At 44.2% G+C, this 22,631-nt stretch overlaps 2 protein-coding genes and 1 pseudogene across 3 annotated transcripts in view; 2 read left to right on the top strand and 1 right to left on the bottom strand.

Annotated features, from left to right (window-relative positions):
- The window catches only part of TMEM108 (transmembrane protein 108), a 299,567-nt gene that overhangs the window by 244,582 nt on the left and 32,354 nt on the right, over positions 1-22,631 (top strand). The gene's annotated exons all lie outside the window — the stretch shown is intronic.
- On the top strand, positions 6,579-7,786 carry LOC308530092 (annotated as a pseudogene). Its single transcript has one exon. The product of its transcript is annotated as an uncharacterized misc_RNA (transcript).
- Positions 11,104-12,060, bottom strand: LOC308529452 (ribose-phosphate pyrophosphokinase 1-like; the record flags this gene model as incomplete). The annotated part of the gene is made up of 1 exon (XM_081105558.1): positions 11,104-12,060. The coding sequence occupies one exon, from the start codon at positions 12,058-12,060 to the stop codon at positions 11,104-11,106; it is 957 nt and encodes a 318-aa protein (XP_080961684.1).

The raw sequence follows: 22,631 nt of genomic DNA, 5'->3' as shown, positions 1-22,631 counted from the left end.
CACACACGCACAATGCCACTCAGCTAGCACACATTCTCAGAGGGGACCTCCCAATGACTAAGATCCCAGGGACAACTTAAGGCCCTGCAGCCTGGCCTGAAACACACACAAATGACAAAAAGGAACAGACTAGCCCTGGCCGCTTTGGCTCAGTGGATAGAGCGTCGGCCTATGGACTGAAGGGCCCCGGGTTCGATTCTGGTCAAGGGCACATGCCTGGGTTACAGGCTCGATCCCCAGTGGGGGGCATGCAGGAGGCAGCCAATCAATGATTCTCTCTCATCATTGATGTTTCTATCTCTCCCTCTCTCTTCCTCTCTGAAATCCATAAAAATATATTTTAAAAAAGAAAGAAATGGGACTAATAAAAAGACAGACATTGCTTCCAATGGTCAGCTGTTCGGAGTGCCTGTTTCATTAGGTATTTCATTAATCATGCAAAACAGGGAAATACTAGTAAAAGGAAATACACATATGAGGGAGGGAGAGAAAATGAGTTAAGAAACATATATATGCTCCTCACTATCTTTTAAAAACAAAAAGGTTGGAAGAAATGGGCTGAGTGATTCCCTTGGGTGATGAGATTGTGGGGGTTGTGGTCAGTTTGGTTCCTCTTTCTACAGGTATCCTCCATGTTTATAAAGCTGTATTTTACCATGGAAATTGAGGGAAGCACATTTTTTAAATTGTTAGCCACCAGGTACCAGCTGTAACGGTATGCACTGCAGAGACCACATCTTTGATATAGCTTAGGGAGCGGTGTGGCACTCGGTGTGTTTCCACCCTGGTGAGAGAATGCAGAGCTATCGATTGCAGGTCAGTGTGCCTGGTAATTAACTAAAGAGGTCCGGACTTCAGAACCTGAGGACCTGGCCATGGAAGTTGGGAGAGGGGACGTAAAACCATGTGTGAACATCTTGGTGCATTCAAAGATGTAGTCAACCCATATACCTTCCCAGTGCCTCCGAAAAGTGCTGAGAATGAGCCAAGTATCAGATTCCTCCTCTTACTCACACAGGGCCCAGCTGGCCGGGTCCCTGGCAAGCTGAAGTGGGAGTACTTGGTGGGCGTACTTGGTGGGCATACTTGGCCCTCAATTTACAGTATTAAGACTGAGGGCCAGCCAAAAAAACGGGTCTTACAGAGATGCCAAATCACAAGCCAGAAGACCATCCAAGTGAGTTGGCGTAGACAGAGCAGGAAAGCTGGATACGGAGCCAGGAGACAGGGCCCCCAGAGATCAAGTTATAGAGGGGAGCAAGTCCCCTGTGGGGATCTGCCCCTGCCGTGTGTCAAGGCTGGCTGGAGTGGTTTGTCCGAGTGAGGATTGATTCAAATGTGAACTGAAGCTGTTATAGGGAGTGATTGAAATCAGCATTCCAAATCCTGGATTGGCATTCTCTGTGTTTCCACAGCCCTGTTGCTACTGCCCATCTAAATCCAACAATAGAGAAATTGAAAGGGATTTGTATCCCCTAGGAATACAAGAATTGCTGGTACCATATTACTGTGACAACTTTATTTAAATGTATACCATTCCCTTGATACACGATGCTTGATAAGCTCTCAGTAAAAATACTGAGCTTTTACCACCTTTGCTAAGGAAGCAATAAACGTCACCTGTAAGGGAGGAAATGGAAGGTTTTTGCCAAATGTTGAAGATCTTGGCAGATATCAATAATAGGATTTTTATAAGAAATGAGATTCTCCAAATTGTGGGTAATGGGTTGACAGATTGCCCAGATGGCTTAACGAATCACAGATTGGAAACAGAGCATAAATTACAGGCAGGAACATAAACACCAAACCAAAATTTGAAAATAAGCAGAATAGAAATTCTAAGATCATTGACAATTAGTAATTGCTTGTAACCTTTAATGTCATGTTGGCTAGAGGTTATTTGGTATGGATGCCCCCCCCCCAAAAAAAATGGAAAAGGCTTTTCTTGGCATAGTTTGCTTCAGTAGATATGAATGGAAAGCTCCTTCTGTGTGCCGCATCTTTCTAGGAGTTGGGAATGCAGAAGTAAACAAAAAGGCAAAGTGCCTGCCCTCGTGGAGCGCACATTTTAGTGGAGGAAGACTAATAAACAGGGATACGTAAGCAATGTATATGGTCTGGCAGCGGGGGACATGCAGTGAAGAAATCTAAAGCTGAAAAAGAGATAGATGTGTTGAAGGACGGTGCTTCGACTCGGGAAGAGGAGAAATGCGGCCAGTGGCCCTAATTTCAGAAGAGAAACGGTTTCCGGAGCCGGAGACAGGAACCTACGGCAAGTCGTTTCACTGTCTGGTAGACATTCCTTATCTATCCATCAAGTGACGCAGTCAACTGAGGGATCTTAGTGACAAGCAAGCTCCCACAGCCCTGGTCGGCAATGGTGCTTTGGTACATGACACAAGGGAAATTAAGAAACAGATTGGATTTCAAACGGAGGAAGTAATTCACCAAGTAGAGCTCTTTTGTGGCAGTAAAACAAACCACCGGTTGCCCACGGGAAGACTCCTGCTTGGGGATGGCTGCTCCCAGGAGGGGCCACACTGGCGCTTTCACTGAGAGAGTCTCGGGGAAGGGATCCCTTCTGAGAGGGAGGAGCCCAGCCAGGCCCGGTGCTGTGGGTGTTTGGGGTGGAGGTCGCAATGATTCCAAAGCCTGTCAGGATGCACAAAGGCAAGAGAAGGGCCAAGAACGTTTCTAAAAGAAGAGCAGCCTGGATCAGTGAAGGGAGAAGAGAAGGGAAGGCAGGAGGTAGGGGTGGGCATCACAAGTGTATAGAGTGGAATACGTGCATAAACTAATTCTTTCCAAGTGCTTACTGGTTGTCCCAATACCATTTGTTGGAAAACCCCAGGTGGAGGTTGGGGGGAGTGAGTGGAAAGGTACAGGGATGCAGAAGTACAGATGGGTGGCTACAGAATAGTCATGTAAAGGACAACCTCGGGAATAGAGTCAGTAATATTGCCATAACTACGTATGGTGCCAGGTGGGTACTGGGAATATCGGGGGGAACACTTTCTAAAGTATATGAGTGTCTAACCACTAAGCTGTACACCTGAAATTAATACAAAATAATATTGACTGTAAGCTAATTGGAGGGAGGGGGATTTTTTCATCAAAAAGAAAAATCCCTTTTTCTTTTCTTCCCAATACTGCCTTTATCATAGACTTTTTTTCTTCTTTTGGGGGCTTTCTGTTTAGTTCCATTAATCAGTCCCTGATCTCATGTCAGTGTCCGGAGTGGGTATCTCGAGTGCTCAGTCCAAGGGGGACTCGGAACTACATTGAGGACTGCAGCTAGCTGTGCGCTTTCCCAAGAGGAGCTCGTTATCATCTTGCATCTTAGACCCTGATATCAGGAAGTCAGAGGGAACTGTTTCGGGCAGTGCTGTGCACCTGGGAGGAGATTAATCATTTGTGCCTGAGTGCAAGGTCAGGCCAAGACCTGGCCACAAGGAAATCCTGGGATGCTGGGAAAACGCTAAGCCTGTCATCTGTAATTAAGTCTGGTAGAGATCAATGGAAGGCCCTATAATCTTATCGGGTTTTCCTTTCTCCACAATTAACACCGCCATGTGCGCTCTCCCCTGACCTGCTCCCTGTGGGGAGTGCCCAGCCTGGCTCAGCAGGTGTCTATCACCCTGTGAGAAGCAGAGCCACTCTGTTGTTTCTACCCACACTGGGCGAGAACAATGTTATCAGACACTTCCTGGCAGATAGCAGAGGTGGGAGGCCCGCCACCCTCACCCGCCCCTTCCCCTCCATCCCCCCCACCCTTCCACTCACTCCCACCCCCCACCCCCACCTCATTCTCATATCTCCTGCTGTCAGGCCATTGTAAGCTGCAGACAGAGCCAGTCCACCCTCAGAGAGCAGGAGAGGGAGGGAAGCAGTGCCTGGGCTCCTGGCAGGGTCCATGTAATGTAGGACTGAGCCCTGGATAACACCTTCCCAACCTTCTATGCCACAGGTTCCCCAAATAATAGGGCATAGGAGGAAGGAATAAAGGAGGAAGACGGTGGGAGGTAGTTGTTCACTCCTCCCTTTTATCTCTCTGTGTTAAACCCATACCTCTGTTTTAACCTTATCACACTGCGGTGGTGTTTGTTGATTTATCTGCATGCCCAACCCCACCCCCATGAGCTGCCTAAGAGTGTCAGGACTGCTTAATCGTTTTCATAATCTAGTGTGATCTAGTAGTGAGTGGTAAATACGTGTTTGAGAAATGATTAAGTGAGTGAATTTCAGACTGTTTGTGACAACACTAGTATTTGTGTAGTCACTCCCCCCCACACACACACCCATTGCTACATTCAGTTTAGCCATTTTGGGTGTCAGTGGGTGCAAGGGGGAAGGCAAATGTCTGCTTTTTAAAAAGAAACGAACAGTAGCACCCCCACTATTGCCTGATGCCCTGGCACATTTTCCAGGTCTGTGTCACTAAAATCAGAGAAGAAATCTTGGAAATGAGGTTGGGGCTCTTTGCTGAGAAAGATCAATCCTGTGCTCTCAGCAGGTGACACATTGCAGCATGAGGTCATTGCTGCCTAGAGCCAGGCTGACATCCAGGCTGTGCCCTGCAGAAGAGCTTCGCTGGGTCTCTGCTCTGCAGACAGGGTCTCAAGGCCTCGCAGAAAAGCCCCAGAGAAATCAGGACGAAGATCCTGGAAATGGCAAAAGCCCCATTTCCAGTTGCTCCTTCCCCTCTCGGGTTCAACTCCGAGCAGCTTTGCTAATCACATAGGAACGTCTTTGGGGAGAGATTTTACTTACCCTTTCCTTTGTTTGCTTAGCCTCACCTTTATTTATTGTTTTCTTTTAAGGCAAACATAAAGTTCAAATAGCTATTATCACAACTCGCAGGCACACTAACTGAAGGCCTCCAGCCTTCACCCAAAACTGCCTCCACAGGCGGCATCCGTCCAAGAGCCATCCTGGGAGGGGATGTTTAATTGCTAATTAAACGTTTCTGGGCAGTGAGAGGATTCCCGGGGGAAAGGCCTATGGGACAGTGTGCGGTTACTTCCTCTCCACAGAGAAGATGAACTTGATGCAGGGCCAATGCCACACAGGTTCTCTGTGGAACCAGTTTTTCATCCCTCATCCTTTGCATCTGGCAGTGTTGCTCTGGAAAAGAAACTATCACAATAATGTGAGGAGGAAAAGAAGCATTAAAAATACCCCCAGCTGTTTACCTCCTCTAAAGTGTGCTGGGTACACACAATTTTCTTCATGAAGACAACTTTTTTAAAGATAAGTAAGTTGCCTTTAGATAAGAAGTGTTCTCTTGGCCAGAGTCCATTCCCATGTGGGACCATGCGGGGCAGTGGCCGCTGTGTGTGTGACTGTGTTGCTATGGAAGCAGCTTCGGCCAGGGGAGCCCCTGGGCAGGCAGAGAGGGGGCAAGAGATTAAAGTAACAGGAAATGTTAAGCAGGGGAAACAATATTTATGCGTGTGTCGTGTGTTTGTGTGTGTGTGACAGAGACACAGAGATAGAGATGAAGAGAGAATGTGGTTTATTTGATATGTGGGTTATAGTTAGTTTTCCTGGAAAAATCCTTTTCTAGAATGACGTAGGAGAAAATCTTGGATAATAAAACCATCTGGTTTTATAAGAAAGTGTCTGATTAGATAGAGTATAACTTGTGTTTTTATTTTATTTTGTTATTGCTGCTACTGGAAGTAGAGTATTTGCTTTGTTTTGTTGCTTTTGCTAAAATAAAATACTGTTTCTTCCAACTATATCCACCCCTTGCTAGAGGATGGAGCTTGCTTTGTTGCCTCACTCGATTCTAACTCCTGCTTCCTATGCTGGCCAGGACGCACCTGTGTTTTCATCTTGCTTTGTTTTGTTTTAAGTTTAAGGGTTTTATTATCAAAGTCTTGAAAGAGCAGTTTCAGAAACTGTACCAACATGGCCAGACTGCAGCCTACTTTTAATTTTACTGCACAAAACGCCTGTAACTAAGAAAACAGTTGCCTAACTACTTTGCCTTTAACATGGAGTCACTGTAGACATAAGATTACTACCACAGAAACAGTACCACAAATTTACTGGTTTTATACAACTTGAGAGCAAATAAAAACTTGAAAGTACATTGTCAAGTACATTTGTCTTATTTTAAAAGCACATGAAGGTCAATTTAAAATGCACTACCTCATTTTTCCAACACTTAAACCAAGTGATGAAAGGAGAAAATTGAAAATCAGGACAAGAGATAACTTTCTTTTATAGATGGACCCAGGGATGAGCAGATAGCTTTCACTGCTGTGGGTGTGGAATAGATTATTTCAGGGGGGGAATTCCCAAGCACATTATGAAAAAGTATACAACTCTACTTCAAAATATGCTTTTACTCACAGCCAAAGACAGTTTCATTTGAAATTTTGTTTCTGTAATTAAACCCTAGTTAGCCATCAGAAAAGGTTAGTGCATATATATAACCTTTCAAAGTTAAAAAACCACAAAAATTCAGCCACAGACCTAGAGGAGTATCTATTTCAAATGCTTATTTCCAGGTATAACTAGAAGAATGTTAATTTTTCATGTCAGCAAACAAGGCCATAAGTAGACACATCATGTTAGAGGATTTTAGTGTCGCTGCTGGTCTTGTTTCACCACGTCTGAAATCGGATCCCTCTAGTAAAGAAACGGGCGCCATGACGAGAGTATGGGAAGCAGAGTCCCTAATTACTGCTGCCATCAACCAGGTAGGAAAGAAGAAAAATGCCGGCACTCAAGATCGAAATCACCTTCTGGGAGGGAGGACTCCCTCATCTTCAAGGCACAGGCCATCACGAAACACATGGAGATCACACTCTAAGATTAGGTGGCAATCCAAAAGTCCAAGACAGAGACCTCATTCCAGAGAGAAAGCTAGAAGGTCAAGGAGCACATCAAAACCCAGAGACAAAATGAAAGAAGACAACTAAAGAAACATTCCAAACCACCACCAAAAACCTATAGCGCAGCCAAACAGTCCAGAAGCGCAAGCCGAGAGATGCAGGAGTGGCACAGGATCTCCTAAAAGCCCAGGTCTCCGAAAAGAAGATCTCGCTCACCATCCCCTAGGAGGCATAAAAAGGAGAAGATGAGGGGACATTGGGGGGATAAGGACACATTTGTAATATCTTATTCAATAAAAGGAAAAAGAAAAAGAAAGAAAAGGAGAAGAAACATAAAGACAAAGAAGAAGCAGAGATGAATGAGAATGATCAACAAGCAAGAAGAAAAGGAAAGATAAGGCAAAGGATCAGGAAAGAAAACGAGAGCAGTTATGATATAAAAGTTACACGGGATTACAATGAAGAGCAGGGCTATAACCGCGAGAAAGAGAAGAAAGAAGAGAAATCAACAGAAGCAGGTCCCTAAAACAAAAGAATGTTCTGCAGAAAAAAGAACTGGAGCTTCACTAAGAGAATCCAAAGTGAAAGGGGACGATTATCGTGAAGAAGACATGGGTGAGTGACTGAATATCTCCTCCATGGGAACCCAGCTGTACACACACACACACACACACACACACACACACACACACACAGTATCATGCCTGTGTGTGATCTTAATGCTGTATTTGTCCATTGCAATAGACAAATGGTTATAAAGCTCCTGATAGTGATAGTATTCACATCCAAAAGCTTTTAGAAATGATCCGTGGGTAACCAAGTCCTGACATGGCGAAGCCTGATGGAGTAACGGAGCAGTGTTACGATTCTGGTGCTGCTTCATAACAGAGTGAGAAGCTGTGAGCACCTGCACCAGGCGTGGAGTCTTTGTATTGTATGATCGCCTCCGTTAGTTAAGTAAGTTCGCTTATGGTGTTTCTAGAATTCAATTCATTGCTGTAATAGAGCCTTGTGGGGAATGCACTGATTGCATGTTAATTGTGGCACCTGTTTTTTTTAATGTGTTCACGTCTATTAAAACTAACAAATAATAGCTTTATAACAAAACCTATCAGGTTGGAGGAAGAAAAAGATCACTAAAAAGTATGATATTAGGAATTCACTTCAAAATAAAACATTAGAAGTGGGAAATAGACATCAGACAAGGGGGACTAGGAGGGATCCCTAAAAATATAGCTATTATTATATAATAGCTGGCATATCCCTCAGAGCAATGGAAGAGAGGAGGGAAGAGGTGGGAGTTTAGATGAGACAGGATTGCCAGGAGTTGATCATTGTGGGTACATGGACGTTCATAGTATTATTCTGCCTACTTTTATATGGGTTTATACAGGTCTGTAATAAAAAGGCAAAAGGAACAGTGTACACATGTCCCTTAGCCCTTAGATATGGAAGAAAACACAGTAGATCTCAAGGAAATCAGGCCACAGGCTACTAAGATACTTTGCTAAAAGGAAATACTGACATTTAGTGTGGTGGTTGCTTTATATGAGGATGCCCGCTGTCATTAGATGTCATCACTGGTAATGAAAACCATGCTGGACTAAAGAAACTCCTGGTTACGGATCTGATCCGGACTTCATAGGTCTCTTCCACTGCCAATTATTTTGTGGGGGTATTTACCATCCTAATGAACTATTCCTCTGAGGAAACATTCTTAGGCAGAGAAACTAGACAGATGACACTATTTCCTAAAACCATCAACACAACATCCAGTGCAGACTGCAGTGTGGATTAAAGAGCCAAAGTATTGCCTTTCTTTGTCTGTCAGAGCCCTCTGGGGATCAGAAGGCATGTGGAACTGCCCTTAGCTGCTATATCAGTTCCATTTATAGACTGTAGGCTGCATATCCATGCGCGCTCCCCCCCCCCCCCCCCGCCAAGGAATTGTATTGATTATCACTCCTTTCTCTTCTGGCTTCCCCCTGTGTTCCATGATGCACATACTTCCCTGGCCACAAGCCTAATTAACTCTCAAGAATCAGAGGAAACAATCTTATTAATATTCCTCAGGGGAATTCTAGTGAAGGAGGATGGGTAGTCTCAGGCACCAAGAGATCGGACCAGAAGTCAATTTGTGTCAAAAATATGTGCTGAAGCTTTGAATTCAAACTGTTGGCTGGGGCTTTGAATCATGCTCTGCCTGGAGGAGTCAGGATCCTTAGAGGGGGCAAGGCATCCAATTTGCCACTGGGGGAGCCACTCCTTGTAGTGAGTAGGGCACTGCATGAGAGCCAAGTGGCTTCTCCATTGCATCCTCTCATCTCTTGGAGCTTGGCAGAAGCTGCAGGCTTAACCGAGGCTAGAGACCCCACAGGGAGTACTTCTGATGAAGAGGGATGCTGCCTATCTGGAAAAGTCACTGTGTAACTCTTGCTCTAGTCGTGACAAAATTTGACAAGAGAGAACTTCTTGGAGTCGAGGCACCAAATGTGAATTGACACATTCATTCCCACCAGCTCTAGGGGATGGTTGACATGCTCACCAAACAAGGAGAGCTGGATGCATGGAAATATGTGGCGGGAGATACCAACAGTGAAGCACAGAGACGAAAGATCCCCATCTCAACCTGGGCTGTCTCCAGAGGAGAGGGGAGGAAGTGGCGTTAGAACACGGTCCTTCTGGTGCTACAATAATCAGCCTTATTGGGAAATGCTTATAGCCCCAAGCTAAACTTAGAGCCAGGTTTTGGCGTATCTCAAGGCTTTCTAAAGGAAAAAATAACCTGTACACCCTAAAGCCCTTTTATATTAGCCATTGATCGCACAGTCACTTAGAGTCTTCTTCCTCTCCTGTAAGCTGATTAGTCACACTGCACAGCGTGCTCCTGTAACCAAGGAACCATTAGGGAAGTGGTGACCATTAGTGTCACTGTTTAAACTATTTCTGGCAGATAAATTGAGAGAGAGCGAAGACAGTGTGCCTCCTGCAGTGCTCCAAGTATAGAACCGCTCCCGAGTGTCCTCGAGTCATGCCCCCTCCTCAGTCCCTGACACTAATCCATCAAGACCCCAGCCAGGCAAGATTTGAATGACTGCATACGCCATGATGGCAAGGCCCCAGGGAGCTCTGTGTGGGGGCAACACCTCTCCTTGCAGGGGAGCTTCCCTTCTTGGGGAGCCTGTGGCTTTTTTGCCTCTTATTCTGTTATGGAAGTTCTGGGCCTGTACTGTCCAGTATGGTGCCAAGAGCCCGGTGGCTGTTAAGTCTTAATTATTTTTTATCACACACAGATACTTTCTTAGTTTCCTCTACAAGAGCTAGTTACATCAATCTTAACAGAAACTTCAGGTCATTTGAGAGGCCAAACAGATCCAGGGAAATAAGATGAAAATTAAACACTTCATCAAAAGGCACTACACCACCACCTAGAACCTTCCACCACGGTGGTAGTGGGCTAAGATTAAGCAACAGCAAAATAACCTCATGCAACTGTTAAAGAATACACAGCAAAAGGTGAGGTTTGTTTTTCAGAAGACTATGGTACAATGAGCATTTTTGCCCGAGGAGATATTTAGCCAGGAAAAGGTCAAGATGATTGAAGATCAAACCAAATGGAAAAGGAACAGGTACAAAAGGGACTAAGGCAGAGGGTGAGGGTCAGGCTTTTTTCCTCCCAAGAAGTATCCACTGCACTGTGTGCTGCCTTCCTCAGGCCCCCACCTGGGAGCTGCCTGCCTCACAGAGGATCAGCAAGCAGAGCTGGATTCTGAGCTTCCTAGGGCTCTTGTTGTAATTTAGTATAGACCTTAGCGAACTTGTCACATGTTACGGAGGTGGAGGGACTGGGTTAGCTTTATTTGTTTTATTTTTTGGTTGGCTCTGTTGCTAGTAGTTCTGAACCTAGCAATCCCAGAAGCATTCACGTGACAAGTAGTCTGAGCTTCCCTAACCCCATTCAAACACCCACACACACAACACCCTTGAGAGTCCGAAATCTTGCAGAAGCTGAGCTCTATTTAAAGCTGCAAGGCCCACAAAATTAAAGAAGCTGGAATGAGACAATGCAGGTAAGAAACCCAAGCAGTTCGTCTCAATCTGTCTTTCCCTAATTTTGGAAAAACGTTAATATACCTGGCATGGGCTGTAGAGAGCTACTGGAGCAAGCTGGGGCTTCTGCTGACTGTTTCATCCAACACCAAGGGAAAACAAGGGGAGGGGTTTGCTTTATTTTTCGAAAGCCTCAGGAGGTGTTCTGTTATAAAGGGACATGGCTGAACAGGTAGGAAACAGATTCCCCATTGTGAATTCTCCTGATGGCTTCTGCTAAGATTATGGAGATGTCGATCACCTGTATTTTGGGACAATGCCTCATCTTATCCTCCTGAGGGATGGTATTGGTGACCACTACTGCTTCGAAGCATGCATTGTTAATGCGAAAAATCGCCGGGCCAGAAAAGATCCCGTGAGTCAAGATAGCATAAATTCTGGTGGCTCCAGCTGCAAGAAGTTTGTCGGCTGCATGGCAGACTGTGCCACAAGTGTCAGCCATGTCATCCACTAGAATAGCCACCCGGTCCTTCACGTCCCCTACCAGCACCATGCGGTCCACTTCATTGGCCTTCTTCCGTTCTTTGTGAATCAAGGCAAAGTCAACATTCAACTGGTCTGCGATGGAGGTAACTCTCTTAGCTCCCCCCGCATCCGGTGAGACAATGGTGCAGTCCCTCCACTCAGAGATATTCTCCCGTATCCACTTCAGGACAGCTGGTTCTGCGTACAGATTGTCCACAGGGATATCGAAAAAGCCCTGGATTTGAGAAGCATGAAGGTCCATGGTGATAATATGATCTGCACCTGCTACGGAGAGCATGTTTGCAACAAGCTTGGCTGAGATGGGAGCCCGGCTCTTATCCTTCTTATCCTGCCGGGCGTAGGGGAAGCATGGGATGACTGCAGTGACCCGGCTGGCAGAAGCAATCTTACAGGCATTAATCATGATCAAAAGCTCCATCAGGTTGTCGTTAATTTCACCACAGCCACTCTGAAGGATGTAGACATCCTCTCCCCGGACACTTTCGCCAATTTCAACACAGGTCTCCTGGTTGCTGAATTTCGTAGTCAGCACCTTGGATAGCTCCAGGCCCAGGCGGTCAGCAATTTTCTGGGACAGGTCCAGGTTGGAGCTGCCGCTGAAGAGTTTGATATTCGGCATCTTGGCCCACTACCCTAGGTGCTGTTTGCTGGCGATCACTGCTGCGGCGGGACGCGAACCGAAGTCAGCCCAGAGACAGTACTAAAAGCTTCGTGTTGCCCCTCCACCATCTTAAAAGTCTTAATGTTAATTCATTAGAAACTCAGCACACCAGTAATACTAGCTACATTTCAAGTGCATAATAACTGTGTGTGGCTAGTGGCTTCCATAGTGGCGGCACAGACATAGAACATTTTCATTATTGCAGAGAGTTCTGTGGATGGCACTATGTTCCAAAGGCGGAATTCAGCTCACCTTCTATGACTAGATAAATTTATATTGGAACACAGCCACACCCATCCTTTTATATACTACCTATGGCTACATCCGAACTACATGGGGAGGGTTGAATAGTTGCAACAGAGACCATCTAGCCCATAAAATTCAAAGTATTTGCTATCCGGACCTTTACAGAAAATATTTGCCAACTCTGCTCTCTACCCTTTCCCCAGAAAAATGTACATGGCTACATATAAAACATTACACAGAATTTTAGGAAATCTGTGAACCCCTTACTTCCATCCATATTAACCAAGCTCAGGTGACAAGCTTCTAGGCTAGTTACATTTTTCCAGAATCGTCTGACCCCAGTTTCAAACTGCTGAAACAACAAATGCTAGAATTTTGTGATTTCAAAGATTAAAAACATCTTTATAAAGTAATACCACTAGAGTTCACAGTAATGCTCTGTGTGCATTTTCATACAACATCCCTAATATCCTTTCAGTTTATTGACAAGCCCACCTCATTTAAGAATCAGACCCTTGCCTCTACTTAATATAAACCCTATCCTATTTTTAACTCTTCCTCTAAGAGTCTGGATTCAATGACTCTTTATTAGACTCACTACCCAAACCATCTGTTATCTATAGAGAGTTGTCAAAATGTTAAATAGTTCCCATCTTTTCCAATTCTTGCGGTCTTCATCAGTAAAACACTTGCATTTAGCCTTCTTCTTCCACTAGCTGTTCTGCTCATGCTCAGATACCTGCACATCCTGCTGCCAGAGACACACTTACTGAGCTGCTGCCTGAAGATCCTACAGCACATTTTTGCAGTTTTTGTTGAGTTACATATTGGTTAGAAGAGAATTTGTCCACATGCGTGTCCGTACACACATGCGTGCACACACTCACACATTCTAGATAGCATAGGTCCCTGATCTAATTAGCCAAGAGGACAGAATGTCATCTGAAGTCCTGGGGTGGGGACACAATAGGGGCAGGAGGTGATAATGGATACAGCATGTCTCAGAATGGGCTCTCTTTAGCCCCCGGAGTCCCTAGCATAACACACTGATTTTTCCAGATCCAAAAAGCTCAAGCCTCACTCTGTCACCTTTTTGCACTGACAATTTATATCACCATCCAGAAAGAATGTAATCTAACAGTCATTGTGCTTCTATAGAAATTTTAGTCCCTCCTGTAGTTTTTTTTAACAAATTCAGCATCAGCAAGATCTGAACATCTTCATTTATTCAACCTGTCGTTCTTTTTTGTTTTTAATTTATCAAGTATCTATTTCCAGGAACAGTTCTAGATGTTGGAGATATACCAGTGGGGGGTGGGAAGAAATGTGTTGCCTTGGTAATGTGTACATTCCACTGGAGAATATTGAAAATAAAATTAGTAAAAATAGACATGTAATATGAACTGAGATAGTGTTAAGTGTTATGGGGAAAAATAAGTAGGTCAGGGGATAAAGGGTGATGGGGGTGCACTTTCATCTGAGGGCGGTCGCGAAGGTTCAGATGACACTGTGGCAGAAACCAGCACTGAGTGAAGGAAGAGCCGACAAGGCCAAGACCCTGAGCAGGAGCCTGCTTGGTGTGCTGGAGGAGCAGCGTGGAGGTCAGTGCGGCTTGAGCAGGGAAAGGGGGGGACAGGAAAGAAAGATGTCAGAGGAAAAGTTGATGGCCATTAAGACTTGGACTCTTGCTCTAAAGGGTTTTGAGCAGAGAAATAATGCCATCATGTTTAATACCATCTTGCTTTGAGTGATTTTGCCCCCTACTTTTAAGCCTTCTGGAAAATATCATTATCTCTCAGTCCACCCAGACTGATTTAATTTTCCTTCTATCTGGGTCACCCAGGCACTGAGTTAGGTCTAAAGACCTCAAGCCCTAATTCACTTCCCCTCAGCCCACCCTTCTCCCCTCCTCGCAGTCCACCTTTCACTCCAGCTGTGGCTGCAGGAATCAGACACGTGGAGAAGTAACAGCACCCGCGTCAGCCGACTCCACATCTTCTTGGTTCTGCCCCGACTTCCCTGCCACGGCCATGTGGGATGACTGCGGGGACCACTCGGCCTTCTGTTGTGTGCACACTCCTGACGTGTGAGCAGGTTAACATCCTTTCACTCATGAGGGACAGAGCCAGTGGACAGATTCTTCCTTTGTCCCTTCAAAGGACAGTGAGGGACATTCCACACAGCTTCTCCAAGGCTCCCCAGCAAGATTGAACCCCAACTGTCCTTAGTGGCGATCCACTCAACAACACAGTCTTTGATGTTCTTTCTCTCCCTCGCTTTTCACTCTTTTCAGTCCCCTGCACCTGTTCCCTGAAATCACTCTGCACCGTGAACTTCAGTTCAACCATGTCTCAGACTTCTTTTGGGGGAAACTAGGGCAAAACTGTGCTTTTCCCCTCACCTTCCTGACTCTGCTCCTGCCTCTTCATTCAAATACTCTTAGAGTCAGAGGGACCCTTAGAGAATATTCTTTTCAACACCTTTTGGTTACAGATAAGGAAACAGAGGTCCAAAGAAGTTAATGTGCCTCTGCTGTAATTTGTCTTTCTTGTGAAAAAGATAAGAGCCAGTGGAAAAAACAAAAACATGTAAGGGACAACAGAGCGTGGCAGACAGGTCCAAGGTCAAGAATAAGACTTTTTTTTTAACAGAGAGAAACAAGAACTAGCCTTTGCCATGGCATAAAAGGAATCAGTGCCTGGGAGCTGAAATGGAGAAGTAACTGTACAATTTTTTTGTAAATAAATAATATGTTTAAGGATATTCAAAGTTCTGGGTCAATTATATCTCTCTAGGGAGTTTAGTTTCGTAGCAAGGCAATCCCTATATTTTCAGTGAGCAATGTCCTGACGAGATTCCGTGCTGCTGCTTTGGGTGAGTCAAGGGCATTCTGAAACAGGAATGGCAGACTGGGGATCAGGAGGCTGAACTTCTAATTATACACGGGCCATTAATTAACTCTGTGACCTTGAGCAAGTCATTTTCTCTCTCTCTGGGCTGTGCCTCAGTTCCTCCTTTACAAAATGACAATAAGTCTTCGAATGTTAACTTCTGAAGTGCCTTTGGAGCTCACCCTCCTTGTGTTGGTCCAAAGAAGAGAAGTAAGTTTCTGAAAGTCACCGAGTGAGAATCGGGTCTGGCAGTGTCACCCCAATCTTCCTGGCCCTCATCTGTGGATGAGTTTTGAAATCTTCCCATGAAAATAAGTAATCCCAGGATGGAACTGTAAGATAGTATTTTTGCCCTGAAGGATCCCATAATCAAACTGAGGAGACATTGGCACATATAAATAGTTATTGTAAGACAGCAAGTGAGACCCAATAAGCAGAACCACTTTCACTTTTTTGGCCAGTCTGAGAAGTAAGTTGTCAGGAAAATCAGTGAGATTTGAGCACAGCTTTGGGAAAAAAAAAATGGGTGGGTGGAAAAGCTCACTATGGATGTAACAAGAGCAAAGCCATGGACATGGGATCAGCCAGGAGGACACTGACTGGATCTGTCCAGCAGGAGTGGGCGGGTGAATAGGGCTGATGAGTCACGGTCCTGGGGGAGAAGGAATTCTTTTTGTTTTGTTTTTTAATATATTTTTATTGATTTCAGAGAGGAAGGGAGAGGGAGAGATAGAAACACCAATAATAAGAGAGAATCATTGATCAGCTACCTCCTGCACACCCCACACTGGGGATCGAGCCCGCAATTCAGGCATGTGCTCTGACCGGGAAATGAACCGTGACCTCCTGGTCGATGCTCAACCACTGAGCGACACCAGCCGAACAGAAGGGCTTCTTGGTATCTTTCTTTCCTGGGGATAATTGGAAGCTAAATATAGTGAGAGGCTCTGAAGTTATTATTTTAGGCTGTAACAGCAGAAAATAAAAAGTGGAAACTATGACCAGTTTTTTTATGGTAATTAAATAGAGTTAAATCTGCTAATTTATGATTTGTCCTCAAGCAGTTTTTTATTTTTAAATGACATTTCAAGTATAACCAATACACAGTGTCCCTGGCACTAGGGCTAGTTATAAAATTCAATTAGTACAGCGATTTTCAACCTTTTCCATCTCATGGCACACATAAACTAATTACTGAAATTCTGTAGCACACTAAAAAAATGTATTTTTGCCAACCTGACAAAAAATTAGTTATGATTTTGATTGACTTGAAAATATCTTACCTAATAATAGACAAACATGTAAATTGACCATACCTTTGCTACACTAACCAGCCAATCAGGAGAGTATGCAAATTAACCCAACAAATGTGGCAGTTAATTTGCATAAGTAGGCTCCAAGTGGCAGAGCGAAGCCGGACGGCCCCGGGGCCGGAGCAGCGAAGCCTGACGGCTCCGGCCAGAGCCCGGCCAGAGCAAAGGCCTGAGTCCTGGGTGCGAGAGGCAAACCGGTGCCAGCAGCCAAGGGAAGGGAAGTCCTATTGCACAAATCTCTTCATGCAACAGGCCTCTAGTTAACAGTAATAATTACCTATCCTTTTTGTACCAAAGTGACTTTTAAAAATCAGATTCCTGTATTTGTATATAAGAATTTCTGGTACCAAGAATTAACCAATCAGATGCAACTTTATTATGAGATGTGACCAATAAGATGGAACTCTATTATATGACCTATATATTTATGGTTCAAGACAGGACAGTCACACCAGCACAGCTATTATTGTCATTTTTTTATTTGACAATCTAAGGAAAAAGAGGTCAGTGTCCCAGAATAAATAGTCAGATACTGCATGTTTTAAAAATTCTTGTGGTATACCTGTGTGTCACAGCACACTGAAATCGCTGAATCAGTTGAATAATTAAGAACAGTTGACATTTTTTGCTGGTAATTGTTTGAAACAGATTGTTTAAGTACAGTTGTTTAGAAGCAGAAATATATGTGGCTCACCCATCTTGATAAATTTCCCGTTTTCAGTGGGATTGGTGGAAAGGTGAGGGAGAGATTCAAAGTTTTGTTTTCAGCGTGGATAACTAGAGAAATATAGCCATGGCAGAGCATAGCGGTACATGTAAATTAAAAACAAAGGAGCAAGTAAGGAAATACTAAAACAACAAACAAAATAGAAATCGTGAAATAGGATGAGAGACATAAGACCCAACATTTATGTCAATAAATGGCAATAGATTAAAGTCCATTACTAGATGACAAAGACTTTCGTCCAAAACAAAATATAGCTCTATGCTCTATTCACTAAAAGCACAATGGCACAAAAAATTTACAAATAAAAGCACAGAAAAATTGGACAAAAATAAAACAGAATATATTTTTAAATTATAAAAGAGGCAAAATAACATAGGAATGACAATATTAATACTGGTTAGGATAAAACTCAAGGGAGGAAACTTTGGCCTAAAGATGATTGTTTTATAAAAGGTGTGATCTACAATGAATGTATAATGTACTTCACATAGCATAGAAATAGAGAGCAAAAGCTATTAGAAGACAAAAGCTGGAAAGAAACACAACTGTAGAAAAAGTAGTATACCATATTTAGTCATCAGTAAATCACGGAGTTAGAAATAAACAGGATTTAAATATGCTTAATAAGGTTAATTTGATAGTTCATATGTCAAACTTTGTGCCCTACAGTTGATATACTCTTATTTTTAAAAATCCATGGATTATTTATATTTAAGAAATTAATCTATACTGGACCAAAAATTTTAAAACCTCAATAAAGAAAAAAAAGTGAGCTTTTGGTACAATAAAAGCTAAGGTTAGAAATAAAAAATAAGACCTGGACAGTGTTGCTACGTGGATGGCAGGTTTGATTCCTAGTCAAGGGCATGTACTTGGGTTGCAGGTTCAATTCTGGGCCCCCGTCGGGGCATGTGAGGAAGGTAGCCAATTATGTGTGTCTCTCACATAAATGTTTCTCTCTCCTCTCTCTCTCCTCCTCCAACCCTCCCTCCATTTCTCTAAAAATCATGCAGGGGAGGGGAAGTATCCTAGGTTGAGGATTAGATAGATAAAAAGAAAATCTTAAATAAGTATTAGGTATTAGAGACAATGAAAAGTTTGAATACAGTTTGCATAGAAAATAACAGTAGTGCAAAAACTACATGTCAATGCTTGTGGATGAAAGGTGATTAATATTTTGTAGAAATGGCCAAAGCACACGTAAAGGTTGAAGGAAGGTAGATTGGTAATAAATTCTGAATGCAAAAGCAAAGAGAAAAACAAACCTTAAGGCTCAATTCAGACAACAAATTCAGACCCTTGAGAGCTTTCATCATTTAATGAGAAACAATGAAGATAAGTGACCTATGAATTCAGCTCAAAAAAAATCAAAAGGGCAAAATATTCTTAAAGCATGAAAAGGAAAATAATAAAAGGAGAGTATAACTGGAAAGTCAAAAAACAATCACACATGATTATATTCAGGAGTTATATTGTTGAAAAATAGGTAAGTGTGCCTTTGACAAGTCTGCTATAAAGGGCACACCCACCCACCCCAACCCCCCATGAAGCTGGAGATACGGAGAGCAATCTGCTGCTTATCTGGGCTTCAGAGTTAGGAGAGCCTTTTCTTTGTAAGGATTTCTGAAATGGAAACATATACATTGCCAGTCTTCCAAAAAGAAGATGAAAGATCCACGCCTACCAGAGCAGTGATACAGCACAATCTGGTGCGACCTCGGATATCAGAACCGTCCTGTCCACCAGGGAACTGGAAGCCAGGGAGACCCACATGGATTGCCGCATCTGTGTCTGCTTTGCGCCGTCTGCTCATCTCCGACTCCATCAGTTAGGGCCTAATCTAACGTGAGGTGGGCGTGTGGGGTCCGCCCCAACTCTGTCGCCCTCATGCTTCTAGATTGCCAGAGAAGTACTAGGCATCCGATTTGAATTGGGAGAAGGTGGTACATTGGGAAGAAGTAATTACTTCTTCCCCATAGGGAGGCAACCTAGGAGCTGGCTGACGAGCTCACGGTCGATTCCAGCTGCTGTGTTCAGGCTCCCCCTTTCAGAACCAGAATGGTGTTGTGTCCTGCCTACTGTCCATGGTAATCAGGTAGCCCATTTCCCTACTTTCCTTCACAAGCACCAGGCAGACAAGTGCCCGCTCCCAGATTTTGTTTTTGGCATTCTGGAGAAGCATTGATTTGCCCGTGCCCTTTAAGGTTGCTTAGCAATGAGACCCCAGGAAGCAGGGAGCAGCATGGCGTTTCACAGGTGGCTCTTGCTGCTCCCTGTTGCATTTGCTTCTGCCCTCTGCTTCAGCTCATTTTCATCGTCTTATTCCTCTATGGAGTATTGATCTGAGTTTTTATGCTACACGACTCATGTCTGTGTCGTCCTGTTATAAACCACCTGGAAGCCTTTTTAAGAGCATGAAAGGCATACGTCAGAAACACATTACATCCACTTGGAGGCCCACATCTGTGGTGGGAGCGTGGCATATACCACGTCAGGTCTGCGCCAGTGAGGCTCTGAGCTGGGGATGCATCTGGAGATTCAGACTCATCGAAGCCACCCAGAAATCCCATCAGGCATCTCCCAGACAGACACCTGCCGCGCTGGAGGGGCACAGAAGGAGGAGCTGGCATCCAGAGCATCACTTCACTCAGCCCTCTCTCCAGGGGAGTTTTGGCGGGAAGCTTGTTTACTACAATACAAGGAGTTGTACAGAACACAAGGATTACGGTTTAGATATTGGATTCTAGCAGCGCATCTGTGAAACAGTGGAAGGTGGAAGGAACAGGGGCTTGGGGTCAGACAGACCTGGGTCTAAACCTCAGACAGGAGAGTCAAAAGTTCCCTCACCGAGAGAGGTGGCCCACAGCGTGGCTTGGTGCTTCCCCTGCCCCTCCACACGCACCCACGCCTCACTCGCTCCTGCAGCCCCACCCTGCCCAACAGAAGCTGGTGAGCCCAGCTCAGAGCTGCGTACAGCGCCAAGCAGCCTCGTAACTGCAGCAGTCGTTGGTCGGATCTTTAAATGTCATATAGACATTTTTACACAGATATAAATTTCTAATTTTGCTTTTTCCTTTACACATTCCTTTGGCATATGTGCTAAGCACATGTTTTAAAAAACTAACTATAGTTCATTTCTGATTTTTCTACTTTAAAATGATCAGCACCTTACATCCTCATGCATAATTCATGGTGTAAACCAGAAGTTCTTTTTGAGCTCCCGGCAGGGAGGGCAAGTGTGAAGGTGCAGTGTGCGGGTCATTCATTCCAAGTTAGGAGCCGCAGGAACTCCCTGTTAGACCCATTCCCGTCCAGGGCACAGACATTCGGCTGGAAGTGTCTCTGTGTCACTACACAGCATTCGGAAATGGCTGCACAGAAGAAAAATGCTCCCATATCCTGCGCTTCGAGGCTGTTGGTTTTTCCTTTGCTTCCTAGAGTCTGGAAGTAGGACTTTGTTTAAGCACACCTCTTCCTCTATCAGTGGTCGACAAACTGCGGCTCACAAGCCACATGCGGTTCTTTGGCCCCTTGAGTGTGGCTCTTCCACAAAATACCACATGCGGGCACGCACATACAGCGCGATTGAAACTTCATGGCCCATGCACAGAAGTCAGTATTTTGTGGAAGAGCCACACTCAAGGGGCCAAAGAGCTGCATGTGGCTCAAGAGCTGCAGTTTGCCGACCAGGGCTCTAGGTGATGCTGTTGGGAAAACTTCTGTTCATGTTCACATCTCTGAAGTAGGGGTGCATCTTGTGGTTTCTGTCAGCCAGATAGCACTCCTGACGTAGTTACCATTGTCCAGGCATGGGCGAATGTCGGCCATAGTGGTTCCTCTCATAATCTCTCTTTTGTGGCAAATGCATCATTGATAGTATGCCTATTTGACTGCTGTTTAAAATGTCTTCACAAAGATTCACTGTGACTCATCATTGAAGCAAAAAGTTGTTGTGGATGTAGAGGGCATCAAAGTGGAGCAACAGGATAGAATCTTGGTATTTGTGGAACAAATGTTCATCCTTGTAAAATGGTCTTCATTCCATTGGCCACACAACAACCAAGTTCTCAATGGCACTAAAGGGAAGAAAACACTCACTCACAGAGCCGCTGAAAGTGGGATGTGTTTTGTTGCTGAGATGCTTTGCAGAAGGGATGGCAGTTGCACACGGTGTGATGTAATAGAAGACACACGTTTTAAAAAAGTGTCGAGATAAGTCTAAAAGAGCTCTTTCAATAATTATAGAATAAAAATTGAACATGTAAGAAAGCATTGTCATAGTTTAATTGGCAGTATTTACTCTGTCCTATTAGTGCATAAAACAATAGTATGTTGCTTCTTATAGTGAATGAAATATGGTACTTAAAACAAAAGAGCTAGAATTTCCTTCGATAACCATTGTATCTATTGCCTTGTTAGCATGAGAAAACATGTTCATTCACTTTCAGAATCACAAGTCTGCCCACCAGCTGATGCATCCTAAGATGGGTTTGCCATGAACAACAAAGATTTCCTGGCATCCTAGAATGAGGACGCTGTAAAGGCATCTTGAGGATTCTAAGGTCTTGCAGATGGAGATGCTGAATGAAGCTCAGAATCCAGAAGAAGCATTCGTTCTGTCACTGAACATTTATTTAATCAGACGGACCATGAGCAGCAGGTGGACGCTTTGAGCACTGGGCGGAGAAGGGGGAAGGAGAAGAGAAGCGGATAGGGAGGACATTTCAGATTGGACAGCTGTTCAGTCAGCCTTTGGCCGTGCTGATTTTCTTCCAGGACACCTTCCCCACAATTCCCTTTCACTTTTCCCTTCTCCCCACTCCCACCTCCTTCCCTTGCTTTGGTCCACTCCTCTCCTCCATTCCCATCGTCTTCCAGGTGAATGGTTAGTTTGGATGGGAAGGGAATGGGCATGTAGGGAGAAAGTAGCACAAAAGGGAGGCCTTGAAAAAAACACTGTAACTGATCAGGAATTAGCGAGCTACAATCTGCCGCCTCTTTTGGTAAATAAAGTTTTATTAAAACAGCCACACCTGTTCATTGACATCTTGTCTACATCTGCTTTCACACTACAATGGCAGAATTGAGTAATTGTGACCGAGACCGTGTCTACAAAGCCTAAAATGCTTGCTCTCTGACCCTTTACAGAAAAAGTTTGTGGACTCCTGGTCTAGCTAACTGCTTCCCCAAGAGTATTCTGAAGAATTCTACTCGTGCAAAATGTTAGAGAGGTGTTACTGCAAAGAAAAGGATTCTCAGTTCAAATAATTTTGGAAACCCTGCTTTTTAAATTACGGAACCACTTACAGCCTTGAATAAGCTAACGTGCATTGTGAATTTCTGAGAGGTAGC

Source organism: Myotis nattereri (genome assembly GCF_964212035.1).
Source record: "Myotis nattereri genome assembly, chromosome: 14".
In the NCBI taxonomy this organism is placed as follows: Eukaryota; Metazoa; Chordata; class Mammalia; order Chiroptera; family Vespertilionidae; genus Myotis; species Myotis nattereri.
This window is presented reverse-complemented; position numbering and strand designations above follow the sequence as displayed.